Here is a 21,203-nt window from a genome sequence, read left to right on the forward strand (position 1 = left end):
TCTGGTCCCTGAGGAAACAGGGTCCCCACTCCAGGGTGGTGACTACACGGGAAGTAACCCAGGCATCGTTAGGCAGAGGCCAGCACAACTCTAGGCCAGGAGACTCGTGTCCAGCCAGCCTCTGAGCCCCTGGGGGCGAGAAGCCACAGAACGGCTTTTTCCTGGGGGCAGTGATTTGGGCGTTCGGTACTTTCTGAAAGGAGGAATTTGTTGTTGGGTTTTGCAGCAGGTTGAGAATACAACACTGCCCCCTGCTGTTTGCAACAAGAAATGTGCTTGTACATTACAGATAACGTACCTCCTGGCTGTACTGAAGTGTATTTTACAGGCCAAGGAGCAAATTCAAAGACTCATTTGAGTTTCAAAGACAGCTATGCCTTAAATAATTAACACACGTGCCTCTCTCAGGCCATCACGCCTTCCGTGTGTCAGCACTGTGGGAGACTTTCCCTTGCAGAACTAAGTGCATGGAGAGGCACAGGAATTTACATAAGGGGGTGGCTAAATGGCCCGCGATGACAGCCTTTCACGAGACGGGTAACCCCAGCCATAACAAATGAACTCCCTGTTACCACCACAGAACTGTCTGTACAGACTCATGAGAGCAAGTACCTGTTGTCATGTTAGAAACCCGACAAGGTGCAAGCCCACAGGGGAGCTTACCTTTGTAGACGTTTAAAGTTATGGTTCTTACAGCAATTCTGACCATGCTTTCAGGGTGGTTGAAAAATTTGATGGCTTCTGTATACAGGGCGAAGTCATTAGTGTGCTAAAACACAAGAAGTACCCAAAATGAGTCACACACCCATAAAACATGCCTGCCCCCGCCCCGGGTTTTTGAACCCTATCAGTGAAAGTCGCTCAGTTGTGTCTGACTCTTTGTGATCCCATGGACTATACAGTCCATGGAGTTTTCCAGGCCAGAATACTGGAGTGGATCTTCAAAACCCAGGAATCAAACCCAGGTTCTCCCACATTGCAGGCAGATTTTCTACCAGCTGAGCCACCAGGGAAGCCCAAGAATACGGAGTGGGTGACCTATTCTTTCTCTAGTGGATTTTCCCAACCCGGGAATCAAACCGGGGTCACCTGCACTGCAGGCAGATGCTTTACCAGCTAAGCCACCAAGGAATCCTACCAGAGACTTCGTAAAAGACACACACACACACACACACACAGCACCCATGTGAACCTTAAGCCGGTGGTTCACATCCTGTGGGGAGTGTGCGGAGCGGTGGGACGGTGAGACCACGGAAGAAACAGAAGTGGGTCCAGCCAATGCCAGGCCTAGGTTCAGGATCTGTTCCACCACTCTTAGCTGTGTGATAAAGTATATCTAAGCCTCCGTTTCTACATTTGTAAAATGAGGATAATAATTCCCACTTCGTGGTTGCTAAGATTAAATGAGATTATTTCAGGTACAGTGCATACCCTGCTGCCCGATCCCTAAGGAGCACTCGGTGATAATTCAGATGCAGTTATTAGATGCTGCTTCAACTAATAAAAGGCAAGTGCAAAGTCTGACTACATTTAGACCCTCTTTTGCTGCTACTGCTGCTAAGTCGCTTCAGTCGTGTCTGACTGTGTGCGACCCCATATATGGCAGCCCACCAGACTCCTCTGTCCCTGGGATTCTCTAGGCAAGAATACTGGAGTGGGTTGCCATTTCCTTCTCCAAGATCCTCTTTTAGCTAATATATATCTCTATTTGGAAACACTAAAAGTGTAAACATTACCGTGGAAGAGAAGTATCTCGGGAATCTTCTGCCATTAAAAAGGGGTTATCAGAACAGATCAAAACCAGAGAACAGATCAAAACTATTGCGAACCAGAGAAGTAGAGCCTTAATTAAGGAAAAGGACACAGGATCTGGGCTGGAGCATGAAATGACGTGCTCTGCTGCCCTCTTCTGGCCAGTGTTTTGCATGGCACCCGACCAGACTGGAGGGCACCCCAGGCAGGAAAGACGGACCAGCGACCTTCAGTGAGGTGACACCTGTCTAATGAGGGCAGCGCGACTTGGAGCACTAGACACAGGTGTACACTAACAGGTGGTAGCTACTGCACCAGCCCACAGAGACAGAAACCACGTCCACCTCAAAGATCAGGCTCCTATACTCCTCTGGGATCAGCTGGATATTCTTCCAGAGGCATCACTACGGCCCCAGAATCCCTGCATGCTGCCCTCCCCGCCCCACTCCCCCCCAGCCACCAGCAGGTACACAGAAGCCCAGCTGCACCTGAGCTGGGGAAGAACCTGCCCCCCTCGCTGGTCTAAACTTCGCAGGTGGGTTTCTTTCTGCCCAAGATAGCCTCTGGGAGAATGCAAACAGCACCCCTCTGGTCTCTAGACACATTCAATGAGCCCGTACTGGGTTCCAGGCACTGGGCCACACAATGTTAATCTTCTAAACCATCCCACACCTCGTGGCTGGGGGCTAGTACTCCTTCCTTTTGTAAAGGGAAGCGCAGCCTTCCCTTGTAAAAGAAACGGACTGTGGCTGTTGAGTTTTAATGAAAGTGTTTTCAGGAACAATATGTGAGCAAGAGGCCAGTTTTTGCCCATTATAAATCTAGACAAAAAAAATCAAAGTGCAGGAGGCTGTTGCCACATCCTACGAAGACAGCTGGGTGGATTTTGCCCAAACTCAGAAGAAATGTCTGGGACCGTGGTCTGACTTCAAGCACAGGCTGTGCAGCGTATGTGACCACCGATCAGAGGACACCTGCCGGACAAACAGCATGTGGCTGTGTGGCAGCTGGCCTCCAAGATGGCCCAACGACCCTCACCTCCTAGAGGCACACCCTGTGCCTCCTTCCACGCTGAGTCAGGGCTGGCCTGGGCGGCCTAAAGAAGACAATGGAAGAGACGGTGTGTGGCTTCTGAGGCCCCGTCAGGAAAGGCATTACAGCTTGCCTTGATGTCTTGGGATCACTTATTCTATGGGAAGCCAACTGCCACGCCAGGAGGACGCCCGAGCAACTCTCTGGAGGGGACTGTGTAACCGAGGCCTCCCAGCAACAGCCAGCGCTGAATGGTCAGCCATGTGGACGAGCCACCCTGGAAGCAGATCCCCCAACCCTAATCCAGCCTTCGGATGACTGCAGCCTTGTGAGACACGGAGCCAGAACCGTCCTGCCAGGCCATTCCCAACAACAGACACACTGTGAGAAAAATGTGACAGAATTCTGACCAGCAAGGCGGGAAAGGAAGTCTGCTGGGAGGCTTCTGGGAAAGAAGTTTGGGGAAAGTTAGAAGGGGGCACAAGAAAGGATGTGATGTCACCAGGCTTTTCAGCAGTGGCAAGTGAGTATGTGGTGTCTGGAGCTTTTGCAGCCATCCTGAGACCATGAAGGGTATAAGCCTGAAGACAGATGCCAGCTCAGCAGAGCAGGACAATGGAAAAGCCTGGGTTGCTCACGAAGTGGTCGAGCCACAGGATGAGCCAGTCCCAGGAAAGCCAGCATCTGTACTTTTTGGAATGTGAGATTTATTGACCTGATCGCTCAAGCTCCTCTTAATTGTAAGAACAATGGCAACTCATTTATTTAAATTGTTAGTAATTCTCCCAAAGAATACCAGAGTAAGGAATGACAAGGGCTACAGTTTTAGGGAGTCAGGTACATACTAGTTGTTTTGAAGACATCATCTCATTTAATTCAACCCCTGGAAAACCCTTCAAGGTAGAAACTATCATCACCATTTCTCAGATGAAGAAATTGAGGCTCAGAGGACTAAGACTCCTTTAAGGTCACATAGCAAGCAAGTGGCAAAGCTGGGTTTGACTGGAGTCATCACTGTTTTGCCAACAGAGGAACACATCCCAAGTTAATTTCTGGGCACTTCTCCCTACCAAGAGTATCATGCTCTCAGGTAGCACAAATTGAATTTTACATTAAAAACAGAAAAGGTAACTTGTTCAATTAAAAAAAAAAAAAAACATGCCAAGGTCAAACAGTGTTGCTATGAAATAGTGAATCAGGAAATGGTGAATGCAAACGTGCTTTGTAAACAGACACAAGGTCACCCAAACCAAAGGCGCTGCTTGAACTGGCCAGCTTCCAACCAAACATGCCTCTGTGCAGCTACTTACCTCATTGTAAAAGAAATGGACCGTGTGGTTGTTGAGTTTTAATGAAAGCGTTTTCAGGAACGATATGTAATATGCCATAATCTCCTCATCAGAAAAGTCGAACTTGTGGACAATGATAGAATTTACATAGTTATTAGAGAGCAAATAATCTAGAGGGAGAAAAAAAAGAAAAAGAAAAAGATTAATTAATTCACGCTGGAGGAAAGACAAGCAGAGAAAAGTCCAGGAACAAGCAGATGACCACGTGAAGGGGCTTGAACCAGTCAGGCTGACAGGGAGCAGCTTAACCTTTAACCAGCACAGAACTCAGCCACCATGCGTAGTCACTACAAAGTTCAAGAGCGAGGCCCCAGAAAGCCCAGGACACAGGTGCCTCCCACACCAGACAAGAATCCTCGAACATTTCCCTCCGTTGCTAGCAAAGTTCAGTGAGAGAGCCGGTGGCAGGCAAACCAGGTGGTATGTGGGCAGTTTCACAAACCACCCACAGACGAGGGTCAGCTGCACCATGTCTTATGAAAGATGGCCCCATTTCGCCATCAAAAGTCACATTGTCACCCTTGAGTGCCACAGAAGGCTCCGCATGGCAACATGATTTATAGAGGCCCCTGGAGGCTCAGCCTCCACGACCGGGCCAGCAGCAGGTGGACTGCTTTGCGTCATCACTCACCACGATGGTGAACCTGCAGAGTAGGCCTGTTTGCCCTGTTTTGCAGGTGAGTAAAAACACTAAGGTTAATTAATCTGCCCAAGGACAGAGAGACAGTAAGTCAGGAATGGAATCCAAACTTCAGTTCACTGTCCTGTGTTAATACCATGCCCTCATGGCGGCCAGGGGCTTCCCTGGTGGCTCAGCTGGTAAAGAATCCACCTGCAATGCAGAAGACCCTGGTTCGATTCCTGGGTCGGGAAGACCCGCTAGAAAAGGGATAGGCTACCCACTCCAGTATTCTTGAGCTTCCCTGGTGGCTCACCTGGTAAAGAATCTGCCTGCAACATAGGAAATCTGGGTTCAATCCTGGGTTGGGAAGATTCCCTGGAGAAGCAAAAGGCTACCCACTCCAGTATTCTGGCCTGGAGAATTCCATGGACTGTATAGTTCATGGGGTTGCAAAGAGTCGGACATGACTGGGTGACTTTCATTTCACATGGGGGCCAAGGAGGAAAACTGGATAACGAGGCCCTGGGGGCACTGGATCCACAAGGGAGTGGCCATCCTGCTAAGCTCCCAGGCCCTGCTGGGAGAGAGCTTCCCATGGTGAGAGCTTCCAGCCGTGCAAAGGAAGCTAGAAAATACAGATCTTAATGCTGTTACCTTTGAAGTTGAAATGTCAGCCACTAGATTCACTAGTTTTGGAAGCTGTGCTTGCCAGTGAAAACAGTCTACAGAACCCCTACCACTCATGGGCCTGCAGTCTGCAGTCTCGGCCTTGGGCCCTGGCCAGACAAGTTGTCCTCTGAGTCCTCACCAGACACCCTGCGAAGCTAGTGCTGCCGTGCCCACCATCGGCCCTTCCGTTCTGGCTACCTCCCCACAGATGGGTAAAGGCCAGACACGACCCACACCAGCATACGGGCAGACCCACACCAGCATGCGGGCAGACTCACACCAGCATGCGGGCAGACTCAGCAAGGCAGGAGAGCGGGGTGGCACCTCTCTACCTCTGGTTGTGGGACCAGCAACACGGCCTCCCTGGAGCTTATCAAGACTTTCGGAGTCTTGGGCCCGGCCCTGACCACCTACTCAGATCTCTGGGTGGGCCCAGTGCTCCGTGTGTTGAGAAGGCCCGCTAGGCTTCCCCGTCATGCTCCCACCTCAGAGGCACTGGCTTCAAAGGTAAACTTGGACCCACACTGCCTGAGTGGCTTCCCAACTGGGTGACCTTGGGCAGGACATGTACGCTCCTCACTCCCCAGCTTTCCCATCTGAGAGCAGGAATTAATGAGACCTTCCTCACGTGAGGAAGCAGGTAAAACAGGAAAAGCTCTGAGGACCCGGAGGAGCACAGAGGCGCCCCCTACGCAGGAGCTGCCAGGCTTCACCTCCGCACTCTGGCTCGGAGACTCTGAACCTCCACCCCCAGTCCACCAGTCGCCACAACTGCTGTTCTCGGGGGAAAACAGAAAGAAAAAACAGAAAGCTGTTTGGTGCCAAAGAGGTACCTAACTTAGGCCAATCAGAGATTTACTGAAAAGGTTGGAACTACCAAACACACCAAGAAGAGTCACCTGGGAGCACGGGATGAGAGAGGGGTCGCAGCAAGGGCACTCTGCCAGGGTCGCCTCAGAACGGTCTCCAAGGCGCTGCAGGCAGGACACCAGTCTGTAGTTTTCAAAATCTCAGTGATAACAATTCTTGAGGTAAGTCTTATGGCTCGCTCTAAGAGAAAAGGCAGTGGGGTCCTGAGAATTTTAACACATTTAGAAATGAGGAAAATTCCACGACAGAGAAGTCTGGCCGCGCTACAGTCCACGGCATCACAGAGTCGGACGTGACTGAAGCAACTGAAGCATGAAAAGGAGGTTACCACACAAAATACACATACTGAGCCTCTCCAGTCGTGTCCAAGCCTTTGTGACCCTGTGGACGGTAACCCGCCAAGTTCTTCTGTCCATGGGATTCTCCAGGCAAGAACATGGGAGTGGGTTGCCGTGCCCCCCTCCAGGGGATCTTTCCGAGCCAGAGATGGAACCCGTATCTCCTGCGCCTCCTGCATTGACAGGCGGATTCTTTACCACTAGTGCCACCTGGGAAGCCCCAAATCTGCAGGACGCAGCAGAAGCAGTTCTAAGAAGGAAGTTTAAAGTGATACAAGTCCAAGTCACTCAGTCGTGTCCGACGCTTTGCGACCCCATGGACTACACAGTCCATGGGATTCTCCAGGCCAGAACAGTGGAGTGGGTAGCCATTCCCTTCTCTAGGGGATCTATCCAACCCAGGGACGGAACCCAGGTCTCCTGCATTGCAGGTGGATTCTTCACCAGCTGAGCCACAGAGGAAGCCCATATGGGCCTTCCTCAAAAAAAGAAAATCTCAAGAAAAACAACCTAAGCTACCATCTAAAAGAAATAGAAAAAGAAGAACAAACAAAACCTAAAGTCAGAAGGAAAGAAATAGTGAAAATCAGAGGGGAAATAAATAAAATTAAGAAAACAATTTTAAAAATCTATAAAACCAAGAGCTAGTGTTTTGAAAGGATAAACAAAATCAACAAACCTCTGGCCAGGCTCCCCAGGAAGAAAAGACACAGAACCCAAATAAACAAAATAAGAAATGAAAAAAAAGAAATAACAACCGATACTGCAGAAACACAAAAAGAAAAAAAATCACAAGAGTATACTCTAAAGGGTCATATGCCAACAAAATGGACAACCTAGAAGAAATGGACAAGTTTCTAGAAACATACAGCCCTCCACAACTGAGGAGCTGTTTCAAAAAGGAGCTTCTTTCAAAATGAAATAGATAATTTGAACAGACTAGATACTAGAAGGGAAATAGAATCTGTAATTCAAAAAAAGAAAAAACTCCCTTCAAACAAAAGTCCAGGACCAGAACCAGATGGCTTCACTGGGGAATTCTACCAAACATAAAAAGGACTTACAGTGACCCTTCTCAAACTCTTTCAGGACTTCCCTGGTGATCCAGTGGGTAAGAACCCGCCTGCCAATGCAGGTGACACCAGTTTGATCCCTGCTCTGGGAAGATTCCACGTGCCACAGGGCAACTGAGCCTGTGCGTCACAGCTACTGAAGCCTGCGTGCGCTACAGCCTCTGCGGCAAGAGACACCAACACAATCAGAAGCCTGCGCTCCGCAGTTAGCGAAAGCCCAAGTACAACCACCAAGACCCAGCACAGCCAGCAGTAAATAAATTAATTAATTTTTAAAACTCAACTCTTCCAAAAGACTGTAGAGGAGAGAACACTTCCAAAGTCCTTCTATGAGCCACCAAGACCCTGATACCAAGACCAAAGATACTACTAAAAAGGAAAATTACAGGCCAGTATCTTTGATGAATATAGATGCAAAAATTTTGAACAAAATATTAGCAAACCATATCCAACAACAGATAAAAAAGATCATAAACACACCATGATCAAGTTGCATCCATCCTAGGGTCACAAGGTTCAATGACGCAAATCAATCAGTGTGATATACCACATAAACAAAAGGAAAGACAAAAGTCACATGATCATCTCAATAGATACGGAAAAAGCATTTGATAAAATTCAACATTCATTCATGATAAAAATTTTCATCAAAGTGGGTCTAGAGGGAACATATCTCAACATAATAAAAGTCATTTATGACAAGCCAACATGATACTCAATGATGAAAATCTGCAAGCCTTCCCACTAAATTATGTAACAAGACAATGATGCCCACTCTTACCACTTTTATTCAACATAGTATTGGAAGTCTTAGTCATAAAAATCAGACAAGAAAAAGAAATAAAAGGCATCCAAATTGGAAAATGGAAGGACGGAGGTAAAATTGTCATTACATGCAGATGACATGATATTCTATATAGAAAACCCTAAAGGTGGTGCCAGTGGGAAAGAATTCAGCTACCAATGTAGGAGACACAAGAGACGTGGGTTCGATCCCTGGGTTGGGAAGATCCCTTGGAGTAGGAAATGACAACCCACTCCAGTACTCCTGCCTGGAAAATTCCATGGACAGAGGAACCTGAAGGCCTACAGTCCATAGGGTTGCAAAGGGTCGGACATGACTAAGCACACACGCACACAAAGATTCCACAAGAAAACTATTAGGACTGAAAAATGAACTCAAGAAGGCGGCAGGATGTAAGGTTAACACACAGGAATCTGTCACGTTTCTTTACACTGACAACGAAATAGCATAGAGTTAGAAGAAAAAAGATAATCCCTTTTAAAATCATGTCAAAAAAAAAAAAAATACCTAGGAATAAACCCGATCAAGGAGGCGAAAGATACACACTGAAAAGTAAAAAATATTGAGAAAGGAAACTGAAGATGCTTTAAAGAAACGGGAAGATATCCCATGCTCGTGGATTGGAAGAATTAGGATAGTTAAAATGGCCATACTACCCAAAGCGATCTATAGATTTAATGTGATCCCTATCAAATTACCCATGACATCTTTCACAGAAGTAGAAAAAATAATCCTAAAATTTATATGAAAGACCCAGAACTGCCACAGTAATCCTGAGGGAAAAGAACAAAGTTAGAGGCATAACCCTCCCAGATTTCAGACAATACTACAAAGTCACAGTCATCAAAGCAGTGTGGTATTGGCATAAAAACAGACAGATTTATGGACCAGAATAGAGGTCCCAGAAGTAAACTCTCACACCTACAATCGATTAATCTTCAACAAAGGAGGCAAGAATATACAATCACAAAAAGGCAGTCTCTTCAGCAAGCGGTGTTCAAAAGCGAGAGACCCACATGTAACTAAATGACGTGAGAACATACCCTTTTACCATGCACAAAAAGAAATTCAAAAATGGCTTAAAGACTTAAATTCATGACATCAGAAAACTCCTAGAAGAGAACAGAGGCAAAACATTCTCTGACACAAATCGTACCAATGTTTTCTTGGTCAGTCTCCGAAAGCAATAGAAATAAAAACAAAAATAAACAAATGGGACCCAATCAAATTTATAAGCTTTTACACAGCAAAGGAATCCATAAACAAAATGAAAAGACAAACTACAGAATGGGAGAAAATATTTGCAAATGATGTGACCAAGAAGGTTTAATTTCCAAAATATACAAACAGTTCACATAGCTCAATATCAACAAAAACAAACAACTCAATCAAAAAATGGGGAGAGAAGACCTAAACAGACATCTCTCCAAAGAAGACATACAGATGGCCAACAGTCACAAGAAAAGATGCTCAACATCGCTAATTATTAGAGAAATGAAAATCAAAACTACAATGAGTTGATCACCTCATTCTGGTCAGAGGTGATATCATATCACCTCATTCTGGTCAAAATGGCAATCACCAAAAAGTCTACAAATAATAAATGCTGGAGAGGGTGTGGAGAAAAGGGAACCCTCCTGCACTGTTGGTGGGAATGCAAACTGGTGCAGCCATGATGCAGAACACGATGGCGGTTCCTTAACAAACTAAAAATAGAACTAGAATATGACCCATCAACTCCACCCCTGGTCATATATCCAGAAAAGATGAAAACTCTAGTTCGAAAAGACACGCGCACCCCAGTGTTCAGAGCAGTACTATTTATAATAGCCAAGACATGGAAGCAATCCAGGTGTCCATCAACAGATGAATGGATAAAGATGATGTCACACACACACACAGAGGGATATTAGCCCCCCAAAAAATGAAATACTACCATTCACAGCAACAAGGACGGACCTAGAGATTTTCACACCAAGTGAAGTAAGTCAGACAAAGACAAATATACTGTGATATCACTTTTATGTGGAATCTTAAAAAAAATGATACAAAGGAACTTATTACAAAATAGAAACAAACTCATGGACAACAAACTTCTGGTTGCCAAAGGGTAAACGCAGGGCAGGGGTAAACTTGAAATTTGAGATCAACAGATATACACGGCTATATATAAACATATATTTATTTTATACTACATATATTTTATGTTATGTATAATATTTTATACTATATAAATATATATTTTATACTATATATATTCTGCTAAGTTGCTTCAGTCGTGTCCGACTCTTTGTGACCCCATGGACTGTAGCCCACCAGGCTCCTCTGTCCAGCAGATTCTCCAGACAAGAACACTGGAGTGGGTTGCCACACCCTCCTCCAGGGGATCTTCCCAACCCAGGGATCAAACCCAGGTCTCCCTCACTGCAGGCATATTCTTTACTGTCTGACACCAGGGTTGCCTATAATATACTAGTATCACTACGTATAAAATAAATAACAAAGACCTACTGTATAGCACAGGGAACTATATTCAATAGCTTATAAAAAAATGAGGTTACATATACCACAAATCTAAGTGTATAGCTTGATATATGTGGCAATGTATATACTTATGAATTTTAAGTACTTGTACTTATGTGTGTATATATACTTGTGTGTACATATATATATGCATATATATATGTACACATACACACACCTCTCACACATTTTAGGTGTCCAGCGCAATGAATTTTTGCAAATAAATGCAACAGGTAAGCACCACCTTGATCAGATAGTGCATTTCCAGCTCCTGAAAGACACTCACACCCCTGCTCCATCCGTTCCCTGTCCCCAAGACAGCCCCTCAGCCTAACTTCCAGCACCGCAGACTCGTTCTGCCTGATCCTGAGCTCCGTGTATGTGGACTCACATGGGAAGCCCCCGCCTAGTGTGTGGCCTCTCACCACGGCCCAGTTACCCACGTCTCTTCCTTTGTCTCCTTCTGGCTATACAGTATCCTGTTCTTGGAACAGTCCACGACCTACCCACCCAGAATCCACACTTGCAACGAGCAGCCAGTAAGGCTGCTTCACTCTACTGTCTGGCCGGCTGTGGTCAGCGGGGGCCGAATGGGCCGGCAGGAGAAGGGATGTCGGCCCTGCTGTGACTGCTGAGTGGTTCCCAGGCCACTAGAGACACAGACGCCTGTGCTGGCTGCTGGGGGTGAGCGGCCTCCAGCCTCCCGGCTGCACCCCGAGCTGGAAGAGCCCCGTGCTCCCATGACTCCCCCGCGGGACTTTTCTGGGCCTCCAGACCGGACTCCGTGGGTGGCGGGGCCACGGTGGGGGCGGTGCAGGCGCCTCTATTATTCGACTGGGATTTTTCTACTATGCCCTCTCTGTGTGGCCGGCTTTCTGTGGTATGCTTTTATAATAAACCCAGGAGTCTCTAAGTAATCTCAGTCTCTCGGGCCTGCTGTCACTTAGGTCACCAAACCCCACAGGCAACAGGTGTACCCGTGAAATGGCTGCCTGTAATAACGAAAACCCGGAAACCACCTAAATGCCCGCGGTCACGTTAAGTAAGTTATGGCCCAGAAAGAGGCGGCTCTTAAACCAAACAAGGCTGGGATGCATGAATGGACAACATGAAAATCTAAGATATGCTAGTTAAGTTCGGAAAAAAAAAAATGAAGCAGACAGCAAAACGATAGAGGTTAACACTGAGCTGTTGGGGTGAAATTCTCCAGAACTTCTGCTTTCTATAGCTTTTTCATTGGACTTTTTGTTGTTTTACAATGGAGACATTTTCTTCCTATAATCAGAAAATTAAAAGCAAAAGTCACCCATCCTTCTCACTCCCATACATCCAAGTTCTATAAAAACAGTACTTTTTGCTGCCTTGGTGGGGCTTATGAAAGTGCTCTGATGAATTCCCTGCAGGGCCAGCACCATCTGCCTGGGTTTTCTTACAGCACAATACACTTTTTAGCCCTGAGGCAAGAGAGGCCGTATGATCCAGAAAGCCCAGAATTTCCTATCGCCCCCAACCCCCTCTTCAATCCTGTAGCCCTGAGGTCAGCTGGGTCACCAGAGAACAGCCACTTGGGGGAACACTGGCTTTAAGGATAAAACCAGCTTTAATTGGAAACTTCCAGCTGCCAGACCTCACGCTACGCTGCGCACACCCGCTCTCACGCTTATCCTCAAGCCACTGCAATCTGCAGGTACTCGGATTGTCTCCACTTCAGAGAGGCAGAAACTGCCGCTTGGCGGGTCAACATCCTGGAATAGGCGTGGGGCGTATGTTGGCAGTACCAGGCCTGGGACTTGCTTGGCTCTCAGTCCATGATTTGCAATACGGAGCTGGGCCTTCCCCTCTCGGAGTTTTCAGAAACTGCCCGCAATTCACATCCAGCGTAACCAAAGCTGTTAACAGGGAAACCACTCAGGGAGAGTGAGTCAAATCGCATTTGCCAATTCACAATGGGGAAGCCTCAGGAGTCTCCTGGGACAGTAGTGCCATCTAGTGGCCACTTCCTGGGACAGCAGCACCATCCAGTGGCCGCATCCCAGGACAGCAGCGCCATCTAGTGGCCATCAGCCAGAAGCTCTTTCCTCCCCTGCCTCCTCCCTCCTCAGGGGAAATGCCGCCATTCTCTTTTACTGGAAGCTTTTCTCAATCCTGTCTTGGGGGCCAAGAGCCTGCCTGTGACACAGGCATCCCATCACTTGTCTTCTCTTCCCTGCTTCCAGCAGGCAGGCCCTGAGGCTTGGTGCAGTTATCTTGGAATAAAAAAGCTTTTGATCAAGCACGGAGGATTAGGAGCCAAATCAGGGTTTCACACCCTGGGCACTGTTGACATTTTGGGCTAACTACTCCTTTATTGCGGGGGGCTGTCCTGCATGTTGTAGGATTTTAACAGCATCACTGACCTCTACCCAGAGGCCAGTAGCACAGCTCCCCAGGAATGTCTCCAGACACTGACAAATGTTCATTGGGAGCACAGTCACCCCCAGTTGATGACCACTGAGTTAATCTGCCTGGGCTGAAACCCCTTCTGGATTCCGGCCTTGCTAGAGCTGTGACCTGGGGCCAGAGAGTCAAACTCTCTGAGCATTAAACGAGGGCACTCAGCACCTGCCTCGCAGCGTGGCTGTTTCAGATCACGAGCCCGGGGCTCAGCAAGGGCAGGGAGAGGCTCCGAGTCACCCTCACCAGTGCGGCAGTGGAGCTGAAGCAGGCAGGGCAGGGGCCAAAGCCACGCCCTGGCCACGTTCTTCCCCATCCTGCTGCTTCCAATGCTTATTCTGTTGGCTGTCTACTCAGTGACCCAAGCTCTTTAATAACAGGTTATAAAGAAGACACGCAAATGCCCTCAGAACCACCCAGCAGAGGGGAGCCCTCTCTCAGCCCTGCACAGCACCCTACCATGCAGGGATTAAAAATGGCACTAGGGCCTGAACTGTGTGCCCCCAGAACTCATGTGCTGAAACCCTAACCCCCAAAGGAACTGCATCTGGAGACAGAGGCTTTCAGGAGGTAATTAAAGGTCACATGAGGTCAGAGGGTGGGGCCCTGATCCAAGACTAGTGTCTTTACAAGAAAAGGAAGAGACATCAGAATCCTCTCTCCACGTGCACAGAGGAGAGACCATGTGAGGACATAAAGAGAGTGAGGCTCTGCAAACCAGGAAGACAGGCCTCCCCAGAAGTCAGCCCCGGCGCCGCCATGATCGTGGACTGCCAGCGCGAGCACTGTGAGAAACGCATTTCTGTCGTCTGAGCCGCCCAGCCTGGGGCACGCGCTCTGGCAGCCCAAGCACACCAAGACACACGGTGAGCACAGACATTCTCAAAGCAACACGAAAACCATGGCACACGACATGTAGCGACACCCAGCTACCTGACCCTGGTGTGGAGGCCAGGGTCAGGACTGTCCTTACAAAGTGAGGTCTCGTGGCTGATGTTCTCAAAGAGGATGTTTAGGGTCTGCAGCAGCTGAACGCACACGTAGCGGCCCGACTTCTGCCGCAGGATGTTCAAGAAGAAAACGAACATGTTCTTCTCCAGGAAGAAGCTGCGGAGAGAAGGGGACAGCGTCAGTGGTCTTCCACTCGTAGAAATGCGCGTCATCCTCTGGTTACACACCCAGCACACGTGGCGGAGCAGCCAGGCCACACCACACGCGTGGGCTTGGCTTCCAAGACACCCAGTTCCCACGACGCTGTATTCCACTCAGAGAAATGCAACCTTTCAGACTCTCTTCCTGGAATGTGGGAACAGTGCTGATTCTGGGAAGTGGTGAACTTCCAGATTTCGGACAGAGGGGGAAAGGTCTTTCCCAACTAAATGATGACACAGTGATCTATCTACGCTTCTAAAACCAACACGCAGCCGTTTTCCATCCACATTTTACAAACTTAGTTTTCCCCACTAAGTCTCCTTCCTTAGCCTTCACAGCTCTGAGTGCTCACCAGCAACCTAGGAACCAGAGTAATTCCCCGCAAAGGGGCACGAGGGTGCTGAATAGTCAAAGAGTTTGGGTGGTTTCTCAGCTGGCAAGTTGGTCATTTCCACATCTAGGGAATGAGAACTGCAAGGAAAGAGAAAGTGCTGATGCGGTCATGGGACACCAGCCAGCCCCCAGGCCTTTCTCTTCCTGCACAGACTATTTGCCTGCATGCAGGCTGGGGGCACTGACTTTGGGGGGCACACAATGGCTCTTTTAATCTTGAAATGGAGATCCCCTAATGCCTTTCTTTAAAGGAAGAAAATGTTTTTAGTTATGTTCTCCATATTCAAGCTAAGGGGCTTCCCTGGTGCCTCACTGGTAAAGAATCTTCTTGCCAATGCAGGAGACGCAGGTTCAATCCCTGGGTCAGGAAGATACCTTGGAGAAGGAAATGGCTACCCATCCCAGTATGCCTGTCTGGAAAATCCCATGGACAGATGGGCCTGGTGGGCTACAATCCATGGCGTTACAAAGAGTCAGGCCTGACTTAGTAACTAAACAACAACAATTCAAGCTGAGACCAGGTCACCTGTCATCTAGGACGCTCAGGACGTCCTAGCCATCTCGTGGATCTGCTGTTGGTTCAGTCTTGGGGCCTCTCTCTTCCTGCCGCCATCAGCTCCCTGCTGGTAGGACCATGGCCTGGCACTGGCTCGGGCCTGCAGACCTTCTGTCTGAACGGGCAGATGAATCAATAAATCTGACCTTAGAGGGACCCTAAATTCTTTCCCAAGGGAGTCTGTGTGCCAACAAATGCCATCCACAATGACCCCCAGAATATTTCTATCATTTGACGAGTCGTGTCTTCCTTTGCTTCAGGTTGTATACAGCAGTGACTGCCAAGTGTCACCCAGTAAGTTCACTGCAGCCCGATGACCAGCTTGGGAACTTGTCAACATGCCTGTACCTAGATCTTGTCCAGGGGTAGATTCCATATGTCTAGTGTGAAATTTGGGTGCCTGGATTTTTACAACCCCCTAGAGGCGTGAGGGGATCCTTGGGAAAGTGGCTAATTCCAGGGCTGGGGCAGGGAACATGCCAGGTGAGCCTGGAGCACCACAGGGGACCAGAAAGTAAGGACGTGCTCCAAAATCCAAAAGGACGGGGGTGTGTCACAGGGACACAGGAAGCGACCTGAAAGAGCCCCCAGTGCTCAAAGCCGGGACAACGCCAGCACAAAATAAATCACAGAGCGCTGGGTTATCATCCAGAGTACAAAATAAACACCCACGAGTCCAATCTTGCAGATACTGTTTTTTTACAAATTGAAACCTTTTGTTGAGCAAGTGTGTTGGCGCCATTTTCCCAACAGCATTATTTCTTATACGTATGCTGATTTTGCAGACACAAGGCCACTGCACCCTTGACAGACTACAGAATGTTGCTGCTGCTAAGTCGCCTCAGTCATGTCCGACTCTGTGCAACCCCATAGACAGCAGCCCACCAGGCTCCCCTGTCCCTGGGATTCTCCAGGCAAGAACACTGGAGTGGGTTGCCATTTCCTTCTCCAATGCTTGAAAGTGAAAAGTGAAAGTGAAGTCACCCAGTCGTGTCCAACTCTTAGCGATCCCATGGACTGCAGCCCACCAGGCTCCCCCGTCCCTGGGATTCTCCAGGCAAGAACACTGGAGTGGGGTGCCATTTCCTCCTCCAATGCATGAAAGTGAAAAGTCAAAGTGAAGTTGCTCAGTCGTGCCCGACTCTTAGTGACCCCATGGACTGCAGCCCACCGGGCTCCTCCGTCCATGGGATTTTCCAGGCAAGAGTACTGGAGTGGGGTGCCATTGCCTTCTCCGACAGAATAGTGTGACCATAACTTATATGCACTGGGACTACCAAAAAAAATTCACGTGACTCGCTTATACTGTACTGTTCACCTTGCTGAGGTGGCCTGGAACCAAACCTGCAAAATCGCCAAGAGATGTATATAAATAAATGACTGGGTAGATTAATAAATGAGGAGAGGAGACAAATCTGCTATGCAGAAGAATTCCAACTATCATCTGTAGATTCGTCCTCCTTCAAGAAGGTGGAGCTTAATTCCCACACCCCAGGAAGCTGGACTTAGTGACTCACTTTGGAGACCAGTATAGGGGAGGAGGAAAGAGTAACCTTGGGGTAGAAAACCCTGGCAGATATCAGCTGCACCAAGTGATCCGGTTAACCCACCAGGGACCATGTGGCTGTCAGGAACAATGACATTCCTCGAGGGGAAGGGCACTTCCCCAGGAAGCAGTCGTCCCCAAAACTTCCAGGCTGGTCAGGAGAGAAACAGCAAAGAAACCCAGACTGGGGGACATTCTACAAGACAGCTGGCCAGTCCTTCTCAAGACTATCAAGGTCATAAACAAGAGAAAACTGAACAATTGTCACAGACCACAGGACACCGGGGAGACATAACCACCAAGTGCATTGTGGCACCTGGATTAGGATCCCAGAGCAGAAAGAGGGTGTTAATGGAAAAACTGGTAGATTCCAAATCAAGTCTGGAGTTGACGTAATAGTGGTGTTTTGACAAATGATGTTAACAGGGGAACAGGGTGAGGGGTAAATGGAAGCCTTCTGTGTAATCTAAAATCTACAATTATCCAGAAACTTTAAAATGGACTAAAAACAAATTCTCCTGGGGCCTCTGCAGGGCAGTGATTTAAGAATAACTGGGCCTCTGAGAGCTCGGCAGTTTCTCTAAGATGACAAGTGGACTAAAAAAATCCATTCTAGTACAGGTGACTCTCTGTTCGTTTCTAAGGCAAACCATTCAGTATCACAGTAATCCAAGTCTATGCCCCAATCACAACTGCCGAAGACGCTGAACAGTTCTATGAGGACCTACAAGACCTTCAAGAACACCAGAAAAAGACGTTCTTTTCATCACAGGGGACTGGAATGCAAAAGCAGGAAGTCAAGAGACACCTTGCAAGTTCGGCCTTGGAGTGCAAAATGAAGCAGGGCAAAGGCTAACAGAGTTTTGCCAACAGAACGCCCTGGTCACAGAAAACACCCTCTTTCAACAACACAAGAGACAACTCTACACATGGATGTCACCAGATGGTCAATACCGAAATCAGATGAATTATATTCTTTGCAGTGGAAAATGGAGAAGCTCTATACAGTCAGCAAAAACAAGACCTGGAGCTGACTGTCGTACAGATCATGAACTCCTTACTGCCAATACAGATCATGAACTACTTATTGAAGAAAGTAGGGAAAACCACTAGACCATTCACATATGACCTAAATTAAATTCCTTACAATTATACAGTGGAAGAGAAGGCAATGGCACCCCACTCCAGGACTCTTGCCTGGAAAATCCCATGGACAGAGGAGCCTGGTAGGCTGCAGTCCATGGGGTCGCTAAGAGTCGGACACAACTGAGCAACTTCACTTTCACTTTTCACTTTCATGCATTGGAGGAGGAAATGGCACCCCACTCCAGTGTTCTTGCCTGGAGAATCCCAGGGACGGGGGAGCCTGGTGGGCTGCCGTCTCTGGGGTCACACAGAGTCGGACACGACTGAAGTGACTTAGCAGTAGCAGTGACAAATAGATTCAAAGGATTAGTCTGATAAGAGTGCCTGAAGAACTATGGACAGAGATTCGTATACAGGTGGTGATCAAAACCATCCCCAAGAAAAAGAAATGCAAAAAGGCAAAATGGTTGTCTGAGGAGTCCTTACAAATAGCTATGAAAAGAAGAGAAGTGAAAGGCAAAGGAGAAAAGGGAAGATATGCCCATTTGAATGCAGAGTTCCAAAGAACAGCAAGGAGAGATGAGAAACCCTTCCTAAGTGATCAATGCAAAGAAATAGAAGGAAACAATAGAATGGGAAAGACTAGAGATCTCTTCAAGAAAATTAGAGATACCAAGGGAACATTTCATGCAAAGATGGGCTCGATAAAGGACAGAATATGGACCTAACAGAAGTAGAAGATATTAAGAAGAGGTGGCAAGAATACACAGAAGAACTATACAAAAAAGATCTTAATGACCCAGATAACCATGATGGTATGATCACTCACCTAGAGCAGACATCCTAGAGTGCAAAGTCAAATGGGCATTAGGAAGCATCACTACGAACAAAGCTACTGGAGGTGATGGAATTCCAGCTGAGCTATTTGAAATCCTAAAAGATGATGCTGTGAAAGTGTTGCACTTACTATGCCAGCAAATTTGGAAAACTCAGCAATGGCCACAGGACTGGAAAAAGTCAGTTTTCATTCCAATCTCAAAGAAAGGCAATGCCAAAGAATGCTCAAACTACTGCACAATTGCACTCATCCCATATGCTAGTAAAGTAATGTTCAAAATTCTCCGAGCCAGGCTTCAGCAGTACATGAACCAAGAAGTTCCAGGTATTCAATCTGGATTTAGAAAAGGCAGAGGAACCAGCAATCAAATTGCCAACATCCAATGGATCACAGAAAAAGCAAGCGAATTCCAGAAAAACACCTGCTTCTGCTTTACTGACTACACTAAAGCCTTTGACTGAGTGGATCACAACAAACTGGAAAATTCTTAAACAGATGGGAATACCAGACCACCTTACCTGCTTCCTGAGAAATCTGCATGCAGGTCAAGAAGCAACAGTTAGAACTGGTCATGGAATAATGGACTGGTTCAAAATTGGGAAAGGGGTACATCAAGGCTGTATACTGTCACCTGGCTTACTTAACTTATATGCAGAGTACACCATGCACATCAATAACCTCAGATGTGCAGATGACACCACCCTCATGGCAGAAAGCAAAGAGAAACTAAAGAGCATCTTGACGAAAGTGAAAGAGGAGAGGGAAAAAGCTGGCTTAAAACTCAACATTCAGAAAACGAAGATCATGGCATCTGGTCCCATCACTTCATGGCAAATAAATGGGGAAACCATGAAAACAGTAAGAAACTTTATTTTCTTGGGCTCCAAAATCACTGCAGATGGTAATTGGCAGCAATGAAATTAAAAGACGCTTGCTCTTTGGAAGAAAAGTTATGACTAACCTAGACAGCATATTAAAAAGCAGAGACATGACTTTGCTGACAAAGGTCCGTCTAGTCAAGGTTATGGTTTTTCGAGTAGTTGTGTATGGATGTGAGAATTGAACCATAAAGAAAGCTGAGCGCCAAAGAATTGATGCTTTTGAACTGTGGTGTTGGAGGAAACTCTTGAGAGTCCCTTGGACAGCAAGGAGATCCAATCAGTCCATCCTAAAGGAGATCAGTCCTGAATATCCATTGGAAGGACTGACGCTGAGGCTGGATACTCCAGTACTCTGGCCACCTGATGTGAAGAACTGACTCACTAGAAAAGACCCTGATGCTGGGAAAGATTGAAGGCGGGAGGAGAAGGGGATGACAGAGGATGAGATGGTTGGATGGCATCACTGACTCAATGGATATGAGTTTGAGCAAGCTCCAGGAGTTGGTGATGGACAGAGGACCCTGGCGTGCTGCAGTCCATGAGGTCGCAAAGAGTCGGATACAACTGAGCAATTGAACTGAGTAAAGATGACACGGTTTCTCATCTTTCACCCAAGCATCTCTCTCATTTCCATAAACAGATACCAAGCAACCAACAAACAGTAAAGTCCCCACAGATCCTGAAAGGCAACTCGTCCTGCTTATAAGCAACACCTGTTTATTACTCAGGTTTTCCTTAGGGAACCCAAGCAGTGTCACAGGTCTGTATTTCACACCATTTGCATTTTCCACAAGTAGCTCCATCTGATGAAAACCTCATTGATGAAAATACAGAACCAGCCAGAAAATCAGAATATCTAATAAGGAAGCCGGGTTGGAAAGGGAACACCTGTATTTGTTTTAAGTGGTTTTACTAAGTGGCCTCAATAGTTTCAATTGAGATTAGTTTATATAAAAATAAAATCTGTGTTTGGTGGTTGTCACAACCCCAATCCTTCTGCGTTCAGACGTTGGAACAGGTCTGTTGGGGAAAGCAGTTCATGGGTTATGGCCTTTGCTTCTTAATTATCCAGTAGGGGCACCTTCTAAAATGATCATTTGCTAATATTTCTCGAGTGCCTACTCTGTACCAGGCACTGGGCAAGGAACTTGCTCTCTCTCACTTAACGATGAGGAAACTGAGGCAGGCCTAAGCCTGTTCACCAAGGAAGTGTGAGAGTGAGGAGAAACCCCTCCATGGACTTTGGCTTCTTCACTTAGCAGCTGCGTGACCTTGAGCATAAACA

At 47.3% G+C, this 21,203-nt stretch overlaps 1 protein-coding gene across 1 annotated transcript in view; it reads right to left on the reverse strand.

The window, feature by feature from the left end:
- Nucleotides 1-21,203, reverse strand: part of CLEC16A (C-type lectin domain containing 16A) — a 234,582-nt gene that overhangs the window by 199,153 nt on the left and 14,226 nt on the right. Inside the window, 3 exon segments of the mRNA XM_070362887.1 lie at nt 664-769; nt 4,095-4,243; nt 14,440-14,573. Coding sequence (XP_070218988.1) covers nt 664-769; nt 4,095-4,243; nt 14,440-14,573 — 389 coding nt within the window.

The sequence above is a fragment of the Bos mutus genome, chromosome 25, assembly GCF_027580195.1.
Source record: "Bos mutus isolate GX-2022 chromosome 25, NWIPB_WYAK_1.1, whole genome shotgun sequence".
In the NCBI taxonomy this organism is placed as follows: domain Eukaryota; kingdom Metazoa; phylum Chordata; class Mammalia; order Artiodactyla; family Bovidae; genus Bos; species Bos mutus.